This window comes from Gracilinanus agilis, chromosome 3 (genome assembly GCF_016433145.1).
Source record: "Gracilinanus agilis isolate LMUSP501 chromosome 3, AgileGrace, whole genome shotgun sequence".
NCBI classification, from domain to species: domain Eukaryota; kingdom Metazoa; phylum Chordata; class Mammalia; order Didelphimorphia; family Didelphidae; genus Gracilinanus; species Gracilinanus agilis.
The window spans coordinates 44,913,663-44,931,953 of NC_058132.1; the positions used below are offsets into that span (position 1 = coordinate 44,913,663).

Sequence of the window (18,291 nt, forward strand, 5' to 3'; positions counted from 1 at the left end):
GAAGGAAGGAAGGAAGGAAGGAAGGAAGGGAGGGAGGGAGGGAGGGAGGGAGGGAGGGAGGAAGGGCGAGCATGGGGGCAGATTTTAATTCAGATTTTCCATACTCCAAATCTATCCGTTGTACCACCAAGCTACCTGTTGGGTTGACTGGAAGCATTTGAAGGCTTCCAAAAGGCTTCCTAGCTTGTATATGTGTTCTGATATTCCCCATGCAGTATGCTCAGTTGAAAGAGCCTTGGACCTGGAGTCAGGAAGACCTGGATCCACATCCCACAAAGCCTCACTTCAGCAAATCATAACTTGTCTGAATTCTTGTTTTCCCATTAGTAAAATGAAGAAAACAATCCATTACCAGAATATCTACCTCACTGAAGTATGGTGACACTCAGACAAAATAATGCATACGAAGGACTTTGCAAATTTCAAAGCGCTATGGGTAAAGCCAGTTCTTTTTTCTGGGTTAACAAGCTGCAAAGTTTAAGTGGTATTTTGGAGATCCTCACTCAATGCCGCCCCCTTCCCAATTCTTCACAAGCAAGTCCAAACTCTTCGGTCGAACCTTTAAGGTGGCGGCTAGGTGGCGCCATAGTGCACAAATTGGACCTGAAGTCGGGAAGACAGCAGAAACTTCCCAACTGTGTGACTCTGGGCAAATCATAGTTTTCTCATTGTAAAATAAGAATAATAATAGTAAGAGCACCAACCTCCCAGGATTATTTTGAGGATTAAGTAAGATAATGTTTTCCAAGTTCTTTGCAAACTTTAAAGCATCATGGCTCCCCTGTCTTGCTCTTTGATTCCTCTTTAGCTTAGGGTCCCCTTTAGAGTCGGGGTGCTCTAGAGTTCCCTGTTCCCTCAAATATTTCACCCCAGTCCTGGTCTCAAACCAAGCAGGAAGCGCAGTGGGACTGGTTGCAAGCATCCCAATACCTCACCTTCCATACCCCACCAGAGTCCCGGAGGATTCATCTGGACCCTACCCCACCGCACTTTCTCCCTACATAGTGCGAGATGGATGGTGTTACGCTTTTTTCTGGATCTCTCTTTCCTCCAATGTTCAGAGCCAGGTGCAAAGAGACATCACCAAACTGGTGAATTCTGGGCTAGCATCCGCTCGAATCTCTGGTACCCATTAGATCAAACTTAGGATCTAGCTGGGGAGGTAAGACACATCCTCCTGAGAAGCTAACAAAGCACACTGTGTGGGAGGTATGGTCTGTCCACTGCGCCACCTAGAGGCAGGATATAGCTTATTACAATAACGTCATAACTAACAGCTAAGGAAAGAGTCCAGGATGCCACCTTCAGTTTGATTTAAAAATATTTATGTGCTTTATTACATACCTATGGAAAAACTACTTCATGCTCTAAAATATATATATTTCAGTGTATTTTAAAAATATACAGACTTTCCCACATCTAGAGAAAGAACTATGGAAGTAGAAATCCAGAAGAAAACATATGATTTATCACTTGTTTACATGAGTATATGATTTGGAGTTTGGGTTTTAAAAGATTACAAAATTATTATAAATCTATTACAAAAAACGAATGATATGGAAATAGGTATTGAGTGATAATACATGTATAATCCAGTGGAATTGCTTGTCATCTCCAGGAGAGGAAGGGAAGAGGGGTGGGAGACAACATGAATCATGTAACTTGGGGAAAAATTTTTTAAATAAAAAAAATTTTTTAAGTATGTAGACTTAGATGGTATGTGTTTGGAGTTTTGCTGAACTCTACTCTTTTTCAAAAAATCTTTTTTTGTAAGAGATATGCTCAATAGTGTAAGGAATCTAATTAAGGGTTTGACTAAATATATGAGAAGTCTAAATTAATATTGTGGTTGCTGATTTAAAAGTATCATAGCTCAAGCCAAAATGACTTTAATAGTTTTATTACAAAGAGGTGGAAAGAAGAAGAGAGAAGATGTCTATAGCCTATCACACTAAATGTTGCTCCAGTGCCCAGCTCAGCCTGGCAGGGCTTGTTAACCCTCGACCAGAGGACCCAGTGTTCCACTCCAACAGCCTTCTCTAAGAGGAGAAAACCTCTCTGGAACTAATCCCTCCAGAAGCCAAGAAAGGAAGGCCAGCTACTCACTCACCCAAGAAGGACTCCAAAGGAGAAGATCCAAGCCAAAAATCAAAGGAGCAGTCCCAAAAGCCAAGGTCACCTCTAAGAGGCAAGTCACCACCTGAGCCTCCAAGCCAAAGATTCAAGCCAAAGACCCCTTGGATAGGAAGTTCAGGACTTTTTATAGTTCTTTTTCCACATCACTTCCTGTCCCTTCCCCTCTTCACAGGGGCCAATTACAGTTTCCAAATTGCCCAGCACTGCCTAGTCAATGGGGTCCACCTTGCATACTCTGAGGGTGCAAATTCTTTTTTTTTTTTTAACATTTATTAATATTTATATTTTAGAAAAGTTAACCTGGTTACACGATTATGCTCTTACTTTCCCCTTCACCCCCAACCTCCCCCACTCCCCTGGCCGATATGCATTTCCACTGGTTTTAACATGTGTCATTAATCAAGACCTATTTCTAAATTGTTGATAGTTGCATTGGTGTGGTACTTTCAATCCCCAGTCATGTCCTCATCAACCCATGTATTCAAGCAGTTGATTTTCTTCTGTGTTTCCTCTCCTGTAGTTCTTCCTCTGAATGTGGGTAGCATTCTTTTCGATAAATCCCTCAGAGCTGTCCTGGGTCATTTCATTGCTGCTAGTACAGAAGTCCATTACATTCTATTTTACCACAGTATATCCGACTCTGTGTACAATGTTCTTCTGGCTCTGCTCCTTTCGCTCTGCATCAGTTCCTGGAGGTCTTTCCAGTTCACATGGAATTCCTCCAGTTTATTATTCCTTTTAGCACAATAGTATTCCATCACCAGCATATACCACAATTTGTTCAGCCATTCCCCAATTGAAGGGCATGCCCTCCTTTTCCAGTTTTTTGCCACCACAAAAAGCGTGGCTATAAATATTTTCATGCAAGTCTGTTTATCTATGATCTCTTTGGGGTACAATCCCACCAATGGTATGGCTGGACCAAAGGGCAGGCATTCTTTTATAGCCCTTTGAGCATAGATCCAAATTGCCATCCAGAATGGTTGGATCAGTTCACAGCTCCACCAGCAATGCATTAATGTTCCAGTTTGGCCACATCCCCTCCAACATTCATTACTCTCCCCTTCTTTCATTTTAGCCAATCTGCTAGGTGTGAGGTGATACCTCAGAGTTGTTTTGATTTGCATTTCTCTAATTATTAGAGATTTAGAACACTTTCTCATGTGCTTATTGATAGTTTTGATTTCTTTATCTGAAAATTGCCTATTCATGTCTCTTGCCCATTTATTGATTGGGGAATGGCATGATTTTTTATATAATTGATTTAACTCCTTATATATTTGAGTAATTAGACCCTTGTCAGAGTTTTTTGTTATAAAGATTTTTTCCCAATTTGTTGTTTCCCTTCTGATCTTGGCTACATTGTTTTGGTTTGTACAAAAGCTTTTTAGTTTTATATAATCAAAATAATTTATTTTACCTTTTGTAATTTTCTTTAACTCTTGCTTGGTTTTAAAATCTTTCCTTTCCCAGAGATCTGACAAGTAAACTATTCTATGTTCACTTAACTTATTTATAGTTTCCCTCTTTATATTCAAGTCATTCACCCATTCTGAATTTATCTTGGTGTAGGGTGTGAGATGCTGATCTAAACCTAATCTCTCCCATATTGTTTTCCAAATTTCCCAGCAGTTTTTGTCAAATAGTGGATTTTTGTTCCAAAAGTTGGGCTCTTTGGGTTTATCATACACTGTCTTGCTGATGTCACTTACCCCAAGTCTATTCCACTGATCCTTCTATCTCTTAGCCAGTACCATACCGTTTTGATGACTGCTGCTTTATATGTAAATTCTTATCAAAAGATTCACAAGTTTCTGAAGTTGTCACCCATTTTAGTAAGTGACTTGGGAACTCCCTTACTTAGTGTTAAGTAAGGGTGTTTAAACTTTTGGTTGATTAATTTAAAAATAGACAAAGAGAATAAAGAATTCCCTTTCACAATAGGAGAAGGCAAGGCAAGTCCAGAAGCATTAATTCAGGTCTTACTATGTGCTTGGCACTGTACTAAGAGATATAGCACATATCTGTATATACATATATAATATACATTTTATAACACTTATTTCCAAATATATCCCTCCCTGTATATGTCTATATATACCCATATATGTATGTATATGTATACACACATAACTATATATCAACAAAGGTATAGCTCCATATATATATACAATAGAATTGATATCATATTCCTTGCTTTATCAATAGATGGGGAAGGGGCTAAAGGGAGAAAGAATTTGGAACTCAACATTGTAAAACATGAATGTTAAAATGAGTAACTAAAAGTATAATTATTATTTCAGTTACATAAAATGCATAGTCTTTTTTACAATGCATGTTTTTAAAAATACAGCTGAGAGAGCTCTCTAAGGGTCTTAATGTTACAGATAGGCTCTGGGTTCTGTTTGTTTTACTGGTGATTTTATCCATTCAAGTTTCCAGTTTGAGCAAGCCCAGAGAGGTTCAGTGTCAGTCTTCATCTCTCTGAACAAGTTCAGAAGTAGGTCTGTGATCAGACTAAATAATATCCTCTAGCATCTAAAGATTAGAAAAAAGAGTATTGGAAAGAAAGCTGGGCTCCTGAGTCAAGGATCAAGCCATCCCTCTGACACATTTTCAATATATGATCCTGGGCAAGTCACTTAACATCTCGATACTTCCAGGCAACTTTCTGACTCCAAGTTGCAGAAAAGCTGCTAATCTGAATGACTAGAGGAAACTTCTTTAAAAAAAAACAAACAAAAACCACTTACCTTTTATCTTACAATCAGTACTAAGTATTGATTCCAATACAGAAAAGTGGTAAGGGCTAGGCAATGGAGATTAAGTAATTTTCCCAAGGCCCCACAGCTAAGAAGTATCCACCTAGCTGCCCCCTATTATCCATCTTTAAAAAAAATTTTTTTTTTCAACTCTTAACTTCCATCTTAGAATCAGTACTGTGTATTGGTTCTAAGGCAGAAGAGTGGTAAGGGGTAGGCAATGGAGGTTAAGTGACTTGTCCAGGGTCATACAAGTAGGAAGGTGTCCAACCACCTAACTGCTCCTGAGGAAATTTCTTGAAGAGTTCATTAAATCATTAAGATCATAGGCCAGAGGGGGCAGCTGGGTAGCTCAGTGGATTGAGAGTCAGGCCTAGAGACGGGAGGTCCTAGGTTCAAATCCGGCCTCAGACACTTCCCAGCTGTGTGACCCTGGGCAAGTCACTTGACCCCTATTGCCTACCCTTACCACTCTTCCACCTATAAGTCAATACACAGGAGTTAAGGGTTTAAAATTTAAAAAAAAAAAAAAAAAAAAAAAAAAAGATGATAGGCCAGGTTTAAAAAAAAAAAAGCCAAGCCATGTCAATAAGCTAAATAAGTAAATAATAGGGTAAGTAAATAATGAGGTAAAAAAATAAATATGGTTATTCAAAAGGCATCATGGATATATAATTTTAAGTATATCATGTGAATATTTTTAAATAGAAAAAGCACAATTGGAAGTAGCTCAGTGGATTGAGAGTCAGGCCTAGAGACAGGAGGTCCTAGGTTCAAATCCGACCTCAGACACTTCCCAGCTGTGTGACCCTGGGCAAGTCACTTGACCCCCATTGCCCACCTTTACCACTCTTCCACCTAGGAGCCAATATGCAAAAGTTAAGGGTAAGGAAAAAGGAAAGGAAAGGAAAGGAAAGGAAAGGAAAGGAAAGGAAAGGAAAGGAAAGGAAAGGAAAAAAAAAACAATTGGAAATCAATAAACCTTATTTAACACATACATACTACATTGGAGTATGCAATGGAAATAATAAATAAAAAATTGATCCCAGCCCACAAAAAACTTACGTTCTGCTGTATAACTATATGCTACTATATAGCATATAACCTGGATGAATTAAAAACATGGTAATATGAAGGAGAGATAGCACTAAGTATTGAGGAAAATCAGAGAAGGCTTCAGGTAGGAGGTTTTACTTGAACAGGCCCTTGAAGGAAAATGAGGTTTTTTTCCTTTTATGTTTAATATTTTTTCAACTTACATGTAATAACAATTTTTAACATTTTTTTCTAAAACTTGAGTTCTCTTGGACCATTGTATTGCTGAGAATAGCTAAGTTGTTCATAGTTGGTCATCATACAATATTGTTGTTACTGTCTATAATGTCCTCCTGGTTCTGTTCATTTCACTTTATATCAGTTCATTCAGGTCTTTCCAGGTTTTTCTGAAATCCTCCTGCTTGTCATTTCTTATAGCACAATAGTATTCCATTACAATCATATACCAAAACATGTTCAACCATTTCCTAATTGATGGACATTCTCTCAATTTCCTATTCTTTGCAACCACAAAAAGAGCTGCTATAAATATTTTTGTACAAATAAGTCCCCACAGGGGGCAGCTAGGTGGCTCATTAGATTGAGAACTAGGCCTAGGAGATCCTGGGTTCAAATCTGGCCTTAGACACTTACTAATCGTGTGACCCTGGGCAAGTCACTTGAACTCCATTACATAGCTCTTAATGTTCTTCTGCCTAGGAACCAATACTTAGGATGGATCCTAAGATAGCAGTTAAGGGTTTAAAAAAAATAAGTCCTCCCTCTCCCTTAAAAAAGTATGTCTGTATTTTTTATTATTATCAGTAATATTATTGTTGAAGATAAAAATATCTTTGAGCTATAGATGTCTTAATGGTATTCTGGACCAAAAGATATGTATAGTTTTATAGTCCTTCCGGCATAGTCCCAAACCACTCTCCAAAATGGTTAAATCAGTCCACAACTCCACCACCAGTACATAGTAAACTAGTTTTTCCACATCCCCCTCCACCATTTGTCATTTTCCTTTTCTGTCATATTAGCCAATCTGATAGGTGTGAGATGGTAACTTGGAATTGTTTTAATTTGCATTTCTCTAACCAAGAGTGATTTAGAATAGTTTTTTTCATATGACTATGGGTAGTCTTGATTTCTTTATCTGAAAACTACCTGTTCATATCCTCTGACCATTTATCAAATGGGGAATGGCTTGTATTCTTATAAATTTGACTCAATTCTCTACAATATTAGAGAGCTCTATATAGTAGAGGCTTTAATCTGAGAAACTTGACAGTAAACATTTTCCCTCAGTTTTCTGCTTCCCTTCTAATCTTGGTTGTGTTGTTGTTATTTGTACAAAACCTTTTAAATTTAATATAATTAAAATTATCCATTTTATGTCTCATAATGTTTTCTATCTCTTTTTTGGTCATAAATTCTTCCCTTTCCTCCTATCTTTCCATAAATCTGACAGATAAATTCTTTCACACTCCTCTAAATTGTTTATGTCCAAGTCATGTACCCATTTTGACCATATCTTGGTATATGCAGTATGAGATGTTGGTCTACACCTAGTTTTTGCCAAATTGCTTTCTAGTTTTCCTAGCAGTTTTTGTCAAATAGTGAGTTCTTCTCCCAGAAGCAAGGATCTTTGGGCTTATCAAACATTAGATTACTATGGTCAGGGATAGCTGAGTGGTACAATGGATAAAGGACCAGGTCTGGAGTTGGATGGTCCTGGGTTCAAATCAGGCCTCAGACACTTCCTAGGTATGTCACCCTAGCCAAGTCACTTAGCCCTGATTACCCTTCTTAGAGTTGTTACAAAAACAGAAAGTAAGGGTTAAAAAAAAAAGATTACTATCTTCTTTTACCATTGTGTACCTAATTTTAGTCCACTGATCCACCACTCTATTTCTTAAGCAGTACCAGATTGTTTTGATGAATACTACCTTGTAGTACAATTTGAGATCTGGTACTGCTAGGCCACCTTCTTTCATATCATTTTTTCCCCATTAATTCTCTAGATATTCTTGATCTTTTGTTCTTCCAGATGAATTTTGTGATTACTTTTTCTAGCTCTATAAAATAATCTTTGGAGGGAGATGTGATTGGTTTGACACTGAATAAATAAATCAATTTAAGTAGAATTGATATTTTTATTATATTGGTTTGGCCTACCAATGAGCAATTAACTGACTTTATCTGTATAAAAGTGAATTCTATGGGAAGGGAAGAAGCAATTATTAAATGCTTACTATGTGTCAGACAATGTGCTAAGCACTTTATAAATCATTAACAATGTTTAAGTGGTAGCAAGATGTGATCAGATTTGTGGTTTTAAGAATATAAATTTGAGCAATGCAATGACCCAGGACAATTCTGAGGGATTTATGGAAAAGAACGCTACCCACATCCAGAGGAAGAACTGTGGGAGCAGAAACACAGAAGAAAAACAACTGCTTGAATATATGGGTTGATGGGAATATTATTGGGGATGTAGACACTAAACGATAACACTAATCCAACTATCAATAACATGGAATTAGGTCTTAATCAATGATACATGTAAAACCCAGTGGAATTGTGAGTTGGCTACAGAGGGGTGGGGGAGTTTGGGGGAGAGGGAAAGAACATGAAATATGTAACTGTGGGAAAATATTCAAAATAAAATAAAAATTTTAAATAAAAAAAAAGAATATAAATTTGACCGCAATGTGGAGGATTCAGGACCAGTTGATAAACTGTTATGATATTTTAGGCAAGAGAAATTAAGAGCCTGAACTATAGTGGAAACTCTAACTAAAGAGAGAAAAGAGACAAATGAGAGAGTTGTGGAAGCTGACATGACAAAAATGATAAATAGGATGTAATGGGTGATCTAGATCTCTTAGAATCAAAGAGCAAAGTGAAAATTGAAAGAATCCAGGATTTTCTGGGAACATTACAACAGAGCTCCTAGGTCAAATAAAAAATACTGTAAGAATTCAGCCAGAAAGAATTCAAGTACCAAAAAAACCATAATTGGTATCACACAAGATTTAGCAACCACTACTATAAAGGAGAAAAGAGATGAGAATATCATATTCCAGAAGGCAAAGGATCTAGGTATAACTAAGAATAACCCAACCAGAAAAAATGAGTATAATTTTATAGGAAAAAAAATAGGTCTTCAATGAAATCAGATATTACTGATGAAAAGATCAGAACTGAATAGAAAATTTGACATACAAACCTAGGATTTAAGAAGCATAAAAAGGTAAACGTGACAGCAAAATCATAAATAACTAAATAAGGTTACATTGTTGACTTTCTTATATGGGGAGATGGTATATTATAGCCCTGAGAATTTTATCATCATCAGGACTCATAGAAGGAATCTAATTAGACAGAGGGTCTAGGTATGATTTTCTTGTCTTTTGATGATCTCAAAAGGAAAAGTCAAAGTTGAATCATAGGCAGGAATATGCTGGCAAATGTTTAACATCAAGCTTCCCCTCCCCCCCAAATATATGCATATTGACTTATTTTCTGAAACCCTCACCTTTCATCTTTGAATCAATAATATGTATTGGTTCCAAGGCAGAAGAGTAATCAGGGCTAGATAATAGGGGTTAAGCGACTTGCCTAGGGTCACACAGAGAGAAAGCACCTGAGTTCAGATTTGAACCCAGGACCCCCTGTCTCTCAATTCACTGAGCCACCCGGCTGCCCTGCCCCCCAATACTGACTTTTAAAACCACATGGAGTGTTTATATATTCCTTTTTTTATTAGTACATTAAAAACAGATAGGAACTGGATTTTAATCTGGTCTGGACCTCACATAGGAATGTTATAGGCTACAGGTAGCCTGAGGGCCCCATGTTTGATGCCTCTGCCCTTCTTTATCAAACACAATGGTGTTTGTTTTGCTTACCTTTTTTTTTTTTTTCATTACAAAGGAGGTCTCTACTGGTAGTTGCCAAAAAAGATGGACATTGGAGATTGGTGGTGATATTAAAAGAAAAAAATCCTAAGAAATGTAAAGACCAGAATGTAAGGGGTAAAAATAAAAGAGCTGTAATAAGTTTATAAGAGTGTGGTCGCCAGGAATTATGACTCAATTCCAAATGAGTTTATTTACAAAAGGAGAAGCAGTGAAAGTAAGAAAATCAGAGAGAGTAGATATTTACTCCGAACTAGGCAGAGCTTAAGAGGCCCCAGCAAAGGAGGCCCAGAGGTAAATTAAACAAGGGTTTTAGACACAAGGCCTCCTCCAAGACGAGGGGCCTCTCCAGAGGCCAGAACCTCCAGAACAAGCCAGGGAAATGAGTCAGCCTTTTTCACTCACCCACGTGACTGCCTCACAGGAAGTTCTTGCCACTTTTAAAGACCCTTCCTTTCATCACTTCCTGTGCCTTCCTCCCACTTTATGTGGACCAATTATAGCTAAAATTTTGCTTAGGACCGCCCAGGGGGAAGTCGGTCAATTCTGATTCATCACCCACTATCACATACATGGGTCACAGACCTCCCCATACTCAGAGATAAGTGGGGTGTATACATTTCCAGAGATTAAATCTAAAAATGGGCAGGGGAAGAGTTAATCCCATCTTCATATTATCTACATCTTTTTTTTTAAACCCTTACTTTTGGCTTAGAAACAATACTGTATATTGGCTAGGCAAGCCAATGGGGGTTAAGTGACTTGCCCAGGGTCACACAGTTAGAAGTGTCTGAGGTCAGATTTGAACCCAGGACCTCCCATCTCTAGGCCTGTTCTCAATCCACTGAACCAACCAGCTGTCCTTTCAACATCTTGAAATGAAAATATAGGGAGAGGTACTTAACCCTAATTGCCTAGCCCTTACCACTTTTCTGCCTTGGAATCAATGCTTAGTATTGCTTCTTAGAGAGAAGGTAAGGGTTTAAAAAATACAGAGGAATTTAGCGCTTCAATATTTAACAAATATGGAAGATACTGGAACAATTTAACAACTCCTTTAACCATAAGAAGGGAATTTTCATTTCTTTATCAATCAATAAACATTTATGAAGCATCTACTATGTGCCAGGTACTGTGCTAAATGCTGGGGATACAAAAAGAGGCAAAAGATTCCCTGCTTTCAAGAAGTTTACAGTCTAATGGGGAGACAACATATAAACAAATATGTAGAAATGAGCTATACATAGGTGTTGTGAGGAAGATTAGTTACATATAGTTTATATGGACCTAGCAGGAAGGGCTGGAGCATTCCAAGATGAAATGAAGGAGCAGGAAGTTGCTTGTCCTCTGAGAGAGACTCCATTAGTGGTTGGCACAAACTGTTGCTTGCCATGGGAGATCTCAGATCTGCATCCTGATTCCCTGGGATCCTGAGTGATGGTGGCTTTCAGCAAGTGGACAAGGCCTGCAGAGCTGCATCAAGTGGAGGAGGGGTTTGGGATCTGGTGGACAGCAACTCAAGCACACTCTCTCTACTTGGATACCTTGGACCACCTTGGCTTTTGGCATCCAGTGATCATCTTTGGATTACCATGAGAACCCTCAAAGCCACCCTCAGCCCCTTTAGCTGTGCTGGTCAAGCCTGGCTGGAACCAGGTTTGAAGCAGACTCCCAGTGACTCCAGTACTGCTCCTTTGGGCCCTGCCTAGCTAGGTCAACTAGAATTAGAGTAGACAAATCCTCCCCTTGCCCTGTGATTTGTCCTTTGGAGTTTTAAGTGTAGAATCCCCTATCCCACCTTTATAAGTAAATCATAATTAAAACTGTTAAAAACCCTTTACCTTGCCTGCTGGTTCCATAGACCCTGGCCTAGTGGTGAGCTGAGTGACAGTTGGCCAACTGCCATTCTTGATTCTTGGTCTCCCTATCCTGGTTAGTCCTGTCTCTCCTTCAACCCAGTGTGTGTACCCACAAACCATTAGGACACATTTATATCCCTGGTGCCCCAATCTTTTTTACATAGGATAAACCAGAAATACTTAACAGAGGGAAGGTACTAGAATTAAAAGGGATTGGGGAAGGCTTCCTGTAGAAGGAAATGAATGGCAATAATGATAATAATTTACCTTTCTGTAACTCTAAAATTTTCCCAGTGTATTACATTCATGACTTCCTTTGAGTCTAATCACATCATTGTAAGGGGCAAATGAAAGGTATTATGCCCCTTTTCTAGATGAAAATACTAAGGTTTAGAGAGTGGAAGTGATTTGCCAAGTTTCATATGACCTGAAAGTATCTGAACCAGTATTCAAATCTAGGTCTTCCTAAGTCCAAGACCAATTGTATCCATGATGTCATACCAGAGTAATACACACAGGATTCTTTAAAAATGCTGATTCCTTTATGCCCAAAGGGCTTTAAAAGAATGCATGCCCATTGAATCAGTAATACCACTCCTAGATTTGTACCCCAAAGAGATTTAAAAAAATGGGGATGGACCTACTTGTATAAAAATATTTATAGCAGTTCTTTTTGTGGTGACAAAGAATTGGAAACTAAAAGGATGTCCCTCAGTTGGGGAATAGCTGAACAAACTGTGATATATGATGGTGATGGAATACTATTGTGCTGTAAGGAATGATGAACAGGATGATTTCAGAAAGAGCTGGAAAGACTTTCATGAACTGATGCAGAGTGAAATAAGCAGAACCAGGCTTTGGTACTACAATACATTGACCCAGGACAGTTCTGAGGAACTCGCAAGAAAGAATGCTTTCCATATTTAGAGAAAGGGAATAAAAATGCAGAAGAAAAGCATGGTTTTTCCCTTGTTAATATGGGTATATGGTTTGGGGTTTTGGTTTTATAAGATTACTCTTACAAAAATTAATAAAATGGAAACAGGTTCTGAGTGATAATACATGTATAACCCAGTGGAATTGCTTGTCAACTCCAGGCAGAGGGGAGGGAAGAAGGGACAGGAGACAAGATGAATCATGTAATCTTGGAAAACTTATGTATAAATTTGTTACTGGAATGAAGTAAGAAAATTTTTTAAAACACTGATTCCTAAACACCTGAAAAACCTGAAGGGTAAGATAAAGATTGAATTTCAGATCTCTATTTCAAGGAAAACGGACACATCTTTGCTGCAGGGTGTTTCTACCAGGGTCTGTATTGCAGCTATTTACCCTGCAAGTCACATATTGAAATGAAGAGCAGTCCTCGTGACGTCTTTCTAGGAAGGCTGGGGAATAATTATGTTTCTAAGTTCTAACTGTACTGGGCTCTGCATAGCTCATCAACTAGAACATCATGTTCATTGGTCAGCTGGCACGAGAATTAAAAACCGGGAATTACCCAGCATCATCTCTCTTTTGGATTAAAGTCTTGCTAGTATGTGCATAAGGAGTTTGTTTTTTTCTTTCAGGGTCAGTTGTTTGTTAGCTCTGGATTATAAATTGATATTGATAGGAAATAACTATTCTAATTTAAAAATCTTCTTACATGTGTGAGCATGTGTATTTGTGCTGGATTTTACCCTAGCTGCTAGGACCTCTTCTTGCCCCCAGATTACTCTACATTTCCTTTATATTTGGGGGACAAAGTATGGAGCCCTGTAGGTTGGGTAGGGTATGAGTTCTCTTTGAAGACAAACACCCTATTTCCCAGCCCAATAATTTATATATTTTTAAACCCTTGTCTTAGAATCAATAATAAGTATTGGTTCCCAAAGAGAGAGTAAGGGCTAGGCAATTGGGGTTAAATGACTTACCCAGGGTCACACAGCTCAGAAGTGAGGTATAAAGATGAAAATTAATATACAAAAGCTAAGTATTATGTTTCATAAAGTTTATTAATAATAAACTAACATAAAAAACTAGAGTGAAAAGGTGCTAAACTAATTTCAGCTGGGCTCATGAAGAAGAGAGAGTGAGAGGGAGGAATTACAGAGCTTATAAACAAATGTGACCACACAACATGGTAGTCACATTAAAAGGAATTTTGGTAAATACTAAGGGACCTCTAGGGGATGAAGTCCAAGGTTCAAAATCTCCATTTATACAGAGGCTTGACTTGAACCCAGGATCTCCCCTCTCCAGGCCTGGCTCTCTCTGTTGAGCCAACTAGCTGCCTTTGCCAATGCCATATTAATTCTTGATCTCTCTGGGTTCCAAAGGCCATCTAAGGGATTATGTTCTGTACTCACCTCAGAAACAAATGACTAAAAACACACACATGGTCAAGCTTCCACTCTGGTGTAGAAAAACAAGGAAATCTGTTTTTTTTTTTTCAAACTCATTTTTCTTTTTTTGATAAAAGCTATTTTCCTCTCTTAAACCTCAAACTTATAGGCTTAGTCAAATATCAAATTGTAATAGATAATGAAGAAACAAGAGAAAATACTTAATCAGTGTATATGGTTGTAATGGGGTTCTCAACCAGACTCCCCTGGGAAATCAGAAGCAGTAGAAGACTTGAACTGGAATTCTATCGCCAACCAGCAACTGATGTTGACTCTGTCAGGTGCTTGTCAGTCCAGAGATTTCTCCAGTTGTCTCAATTCTCCTCAAAATGGCATTCCTTAAAAAAAACATAGGTTCGATGAGGACATGATTGGGGTTTTGGCATTAAAAGATCCCTCTATTGCAAATAAGAATAATATGGAAATAGGTTTTGTTTTTTTAACCCTTAACTTCTGTGTATTGGTTCTAAGGTGGAAGAGTTGTAAGGGTGGACAGTGGGGGTCAAGTGACTTGCCCAGGGTCACACAGCTGGGAAGTGGCTGAGGCCGGATTTGAACCTAAGACCTCCCGTCTCTAGGCCTGACTCTCAATCCACTGAGCTACCCAGCTGCCGCCTGGAAATAGGTTTTGAACAGTGGCACATATAAAACCCAGTGGAATTGCTCGTTGGCTCCAGGATGGGGGAAGAGGGTGGGAAAGAACACGAATCATGTAACTGTGGGAAAATATTCTAAAATTAATTAATTAAAAAAATTTTAATGGCATTCCTTCAGCTCTCTTAAAGTGCCTCACACTCTTTTCTCTAATGGTGACTAACTGTAATTTCAATTCTCAGCAGGAAGGATACTTAACTCAGCTTTTCTTCTTAGGGTGACAGTGAAAGAGGCTTTTCTCTTTAGGACAGCAGTTACAGCCTCTCAGCTTCCCTCAAGAAGGGGATAAACCATTCCAGCAAAGATGCTCTTTCCTAACAATTCTTTGTGATCCTCTTAAACATATAACGTCATTGTCCAGAATCCCTAATGGCTATTTAAGATGTGGCTTTATCTGTATATACTTAGAGATGTGCGGGTTGGCTTCCCAACTTGCAAAATATGTGTTCCTTGAAGAAAGAAAAGAAATCCTACTGCATTTTTGTCTATTCCCATATCTTTTTCAGTCACTTCAGGCTTGTCTCACTCTTCATGACCCCAGTTGGGATTTTGTTGGCGAAGTTACTGGAGTGCTTTGCCATTTCATTCTCTAGTTCATTTGACAGATGAGGAAACTGAGGCCAACAAGGCTAAGTGGCTGGCCCAGAGTCACACAGCTAGTAAATGTCTGAAGTCAAATTTGAGCTCAGGTTTTCCTGACACCAGGCTTGACACTCTATCTATTGCACCATCTAGATCCATGGTGGCGAACTTATGGCACATGTGCCAGAGGGGGCTGCTCCCTTCCCCATCTCCATGGGTACCTGAGGACATTTCTCTCATCATCCACCCCTCTGCCCAGCAGCCTAATGGGAGCACCTCCTTCCTCCCCTGGTTGGGGTAACATGAGAGAGGGAGGAGAGGCTCACATGTGGTATGAGGGTTGTAGTTTGGGCCCCCCTCAATCTCTAAAAGGTTCTCCATCATTAATCTAGATGCTCTAACTCTATATCTTAGTACATAGCAAAAAAAAAAGGTTTTTTTGGTCGATGGACTTAAGATTCCTAAAAGATCTTATCAGTTTCAACTTGCTAATCTTTTTAAAGAGACCAGTAGCCAAGTGATGTCTACATTTATTTTTTTAATGGGATAGCTGAGGCTCAGTGGAAAGAATCTTAGATTTAAAATAAGAAGTCCTGGGTTCAAATTCTGGTCTGCTGCTTGTATATTAAGAGGAAAAATGGTGTAAATGGAAAGAACACAGGTTTAAAGGACTTAGCTTTGAATCCTGATTCCTCACCTCCTCATCCTGGCTTCTCTGACTTCCCTTCAGTCTTGTCTCCTCCAAGAAGTCTCTCCTGTTTCCTCTAAATACTGATGTCTTCCCTAGGAGATAATACCCTGCTTATACTGTATTTCTCTTGTTTGCGTGAATTAGATTGTGAACTCTTTGAGAGCAGAAACTATATTTGCCCTTTGTTTATACCCTAACTCTTAGCCCAGTTCCTGGCACATAGTTGCTTAGTTAAGTGCGAGTTGACTGATTGGCTTAATACCTGTGTGGTCTTAGAAGGTGACTTCATCTACTGAAAGGAAAATTTTTTAAAATAATTTTTTATTTTATTTCACATTTTATTATACATTATATTTAATATATAATTTAATATATTATATTTAAATTTTATATTAATGATCATAAACCAAGAGATCACACATAATTCTTTAGATAAGTAACTGCAACCATGATTTTTAGAAAAAGTTAGATCCAGTTAGTAAACTGCATATTAGGTGGCAATGATAATAATAGAATAGTAACCATAGTATTAGATAGGATATAGTTTGGCATATTAGAATATTAGAGTAACTAAATATAGTAGAGCTTCTGTTGAAGGAATAAAACTTGAGGTCTGTGTAGTTATCTAAGGAAGCAGAAACCCTTGCAGAAGGAGCTGGGCTCCCTGGGAATGACCAGTGGACAGCTGGCCTGATGAGATCACAGGAAGACAACTCTGGCATGTCCAGGGTTTGTTTGATCCTTTGAAGATTTAGGCCACCTGTTAGCTCCCCAAAGTATTAAGGCCAAGAAAGGTTACTTTGACCTAAGGAGTATGATAAGTTCTAGAGGATTCATTACATTTTCTTATCTTAACCATATACTAAATTTACAACTTCGTCTTCCTATCAGACGTTCCAAGCCCTTGTTCCCAAATACCATTGCAAGTTTCTTGATGTACTTTCTGCCTTGTTAATGACTTACGCTAATTTACTGTCAAAAACCTATAAAATACACTGTCGGAACATTTAAAGTTGTGGTGAGACCTCCGACTTTCATTTACTACGATTAAAATTTGGATTTTCAGCTCAGAATTGTGGCCCAGAGATTTCTAACACTGCCAGGGCCTCAGTTTCCTCTTCTGTAGGATGACTAGAATGCTTTGATAACTCTGGAAGAGAGAGTTGAGACTGATAACTTTGTACAACTTGACACATAAATTAAGTCACAAATGAGAAAATCAAGTCATCGTTCCATGATGTCATTGGGCCTTTTTGAAAATGAAGGACAAATGACAACAACAAGCGTGCTTATGGGTTCCTTTCCAGGTTTATTTAGTTTTATGATCTAAATAATATGAACTGAATTAGTAATACACTTTTGTTAATACGTCATCTTAATTTCCAGACGTGCCTGTATTCAATAAATGAGTCCCTGGGAAAAAGAATTTTTTTAATTTTTAGAATTATTTAATTTATTTAGAATATTTTTCCATGGTTACATGATTCATGTTCTCTCCATCCTCTCTTCTCTCCCCCTCCCAGGGCCAACAAGCAGTTCCACTGGGTTTTACATGTATCATAGTTCAAAACCTATTTCCATATTATTAATATTGGCAATAGAGTGATTATTTAAAGCCAGAATCTCAAATGATATCCCCATTGAACCATGTGATCAATTATGTGTTTTTCTTCTGTGTCTCTACTCCCACAGTTCTTTCTTTGGATGTGGATAGCATTCTGGGAGAAAGAATTTTTAAAAAGAAAATGGAGGATGGAGAACCAGTCAAAATGTGAATGAAAGAAACAACCTAAAAAACTAAACTGAGATTATAGAGGAGGAAAGCATACCCTGCCCTCCCTCCTTTGCAGAGGTGTACTGGTCTATGGGTATGCAATACTTCATATACTCAGTTGTATTCCTTAGTCTTCTTTTTCTAAACCCTTCCCTTCTGTCTTAGACTACTGGGTATTGGTTCTAAGACAGAAGAGTAGTAAGGGCTAGGCAGTGGGGGTGACTTGCCCAGGGTCACACAGCTGGGAAGTATCTGAGGTCAGATTTGAACCCAGGACCTTCTGTCTCTGGGCCTGACTCTCAATCCACTGAGCCACCCAACTGCCCTCTTCCTTAGTCTTTTTGTCTAGCTAATCTCTTGAAAAAATTTTCTTTTGGTTACAAGAGATGGCCCTTTGGAGAGAAATGGGGACAATGTAAAAACAAATAGCTATAAAAATTGCTAAATGAATTTATATTAATAAGTAAAAATAAACAAGGCAAAGT

The 18,291-nt window shown here is 38.3% G+C and overlaps 1 protein-coding gene across 1 annotated transcript in view; it reads left to right on the forward strand.

Moving 5' to 3' along the window:
- The window catches only part of RBP7 (retinol binding protein 7), a 37,609-nt gene that overhangs the window by 16,329 nt on the left and 2,989 nt on the right, over window positions 1–18,291 (forward strand). The window contains exon 2 of the mRNA XM_044668669.1: window positions 1,062–1,125. Coding sequence (XP_044524604.1) covers window positions 1,062–1,125 — 64 coding nt within the window. The remainder of the gene's footprint in view (window positions 1–1,061; window positions 1,126–18,291) is intronic.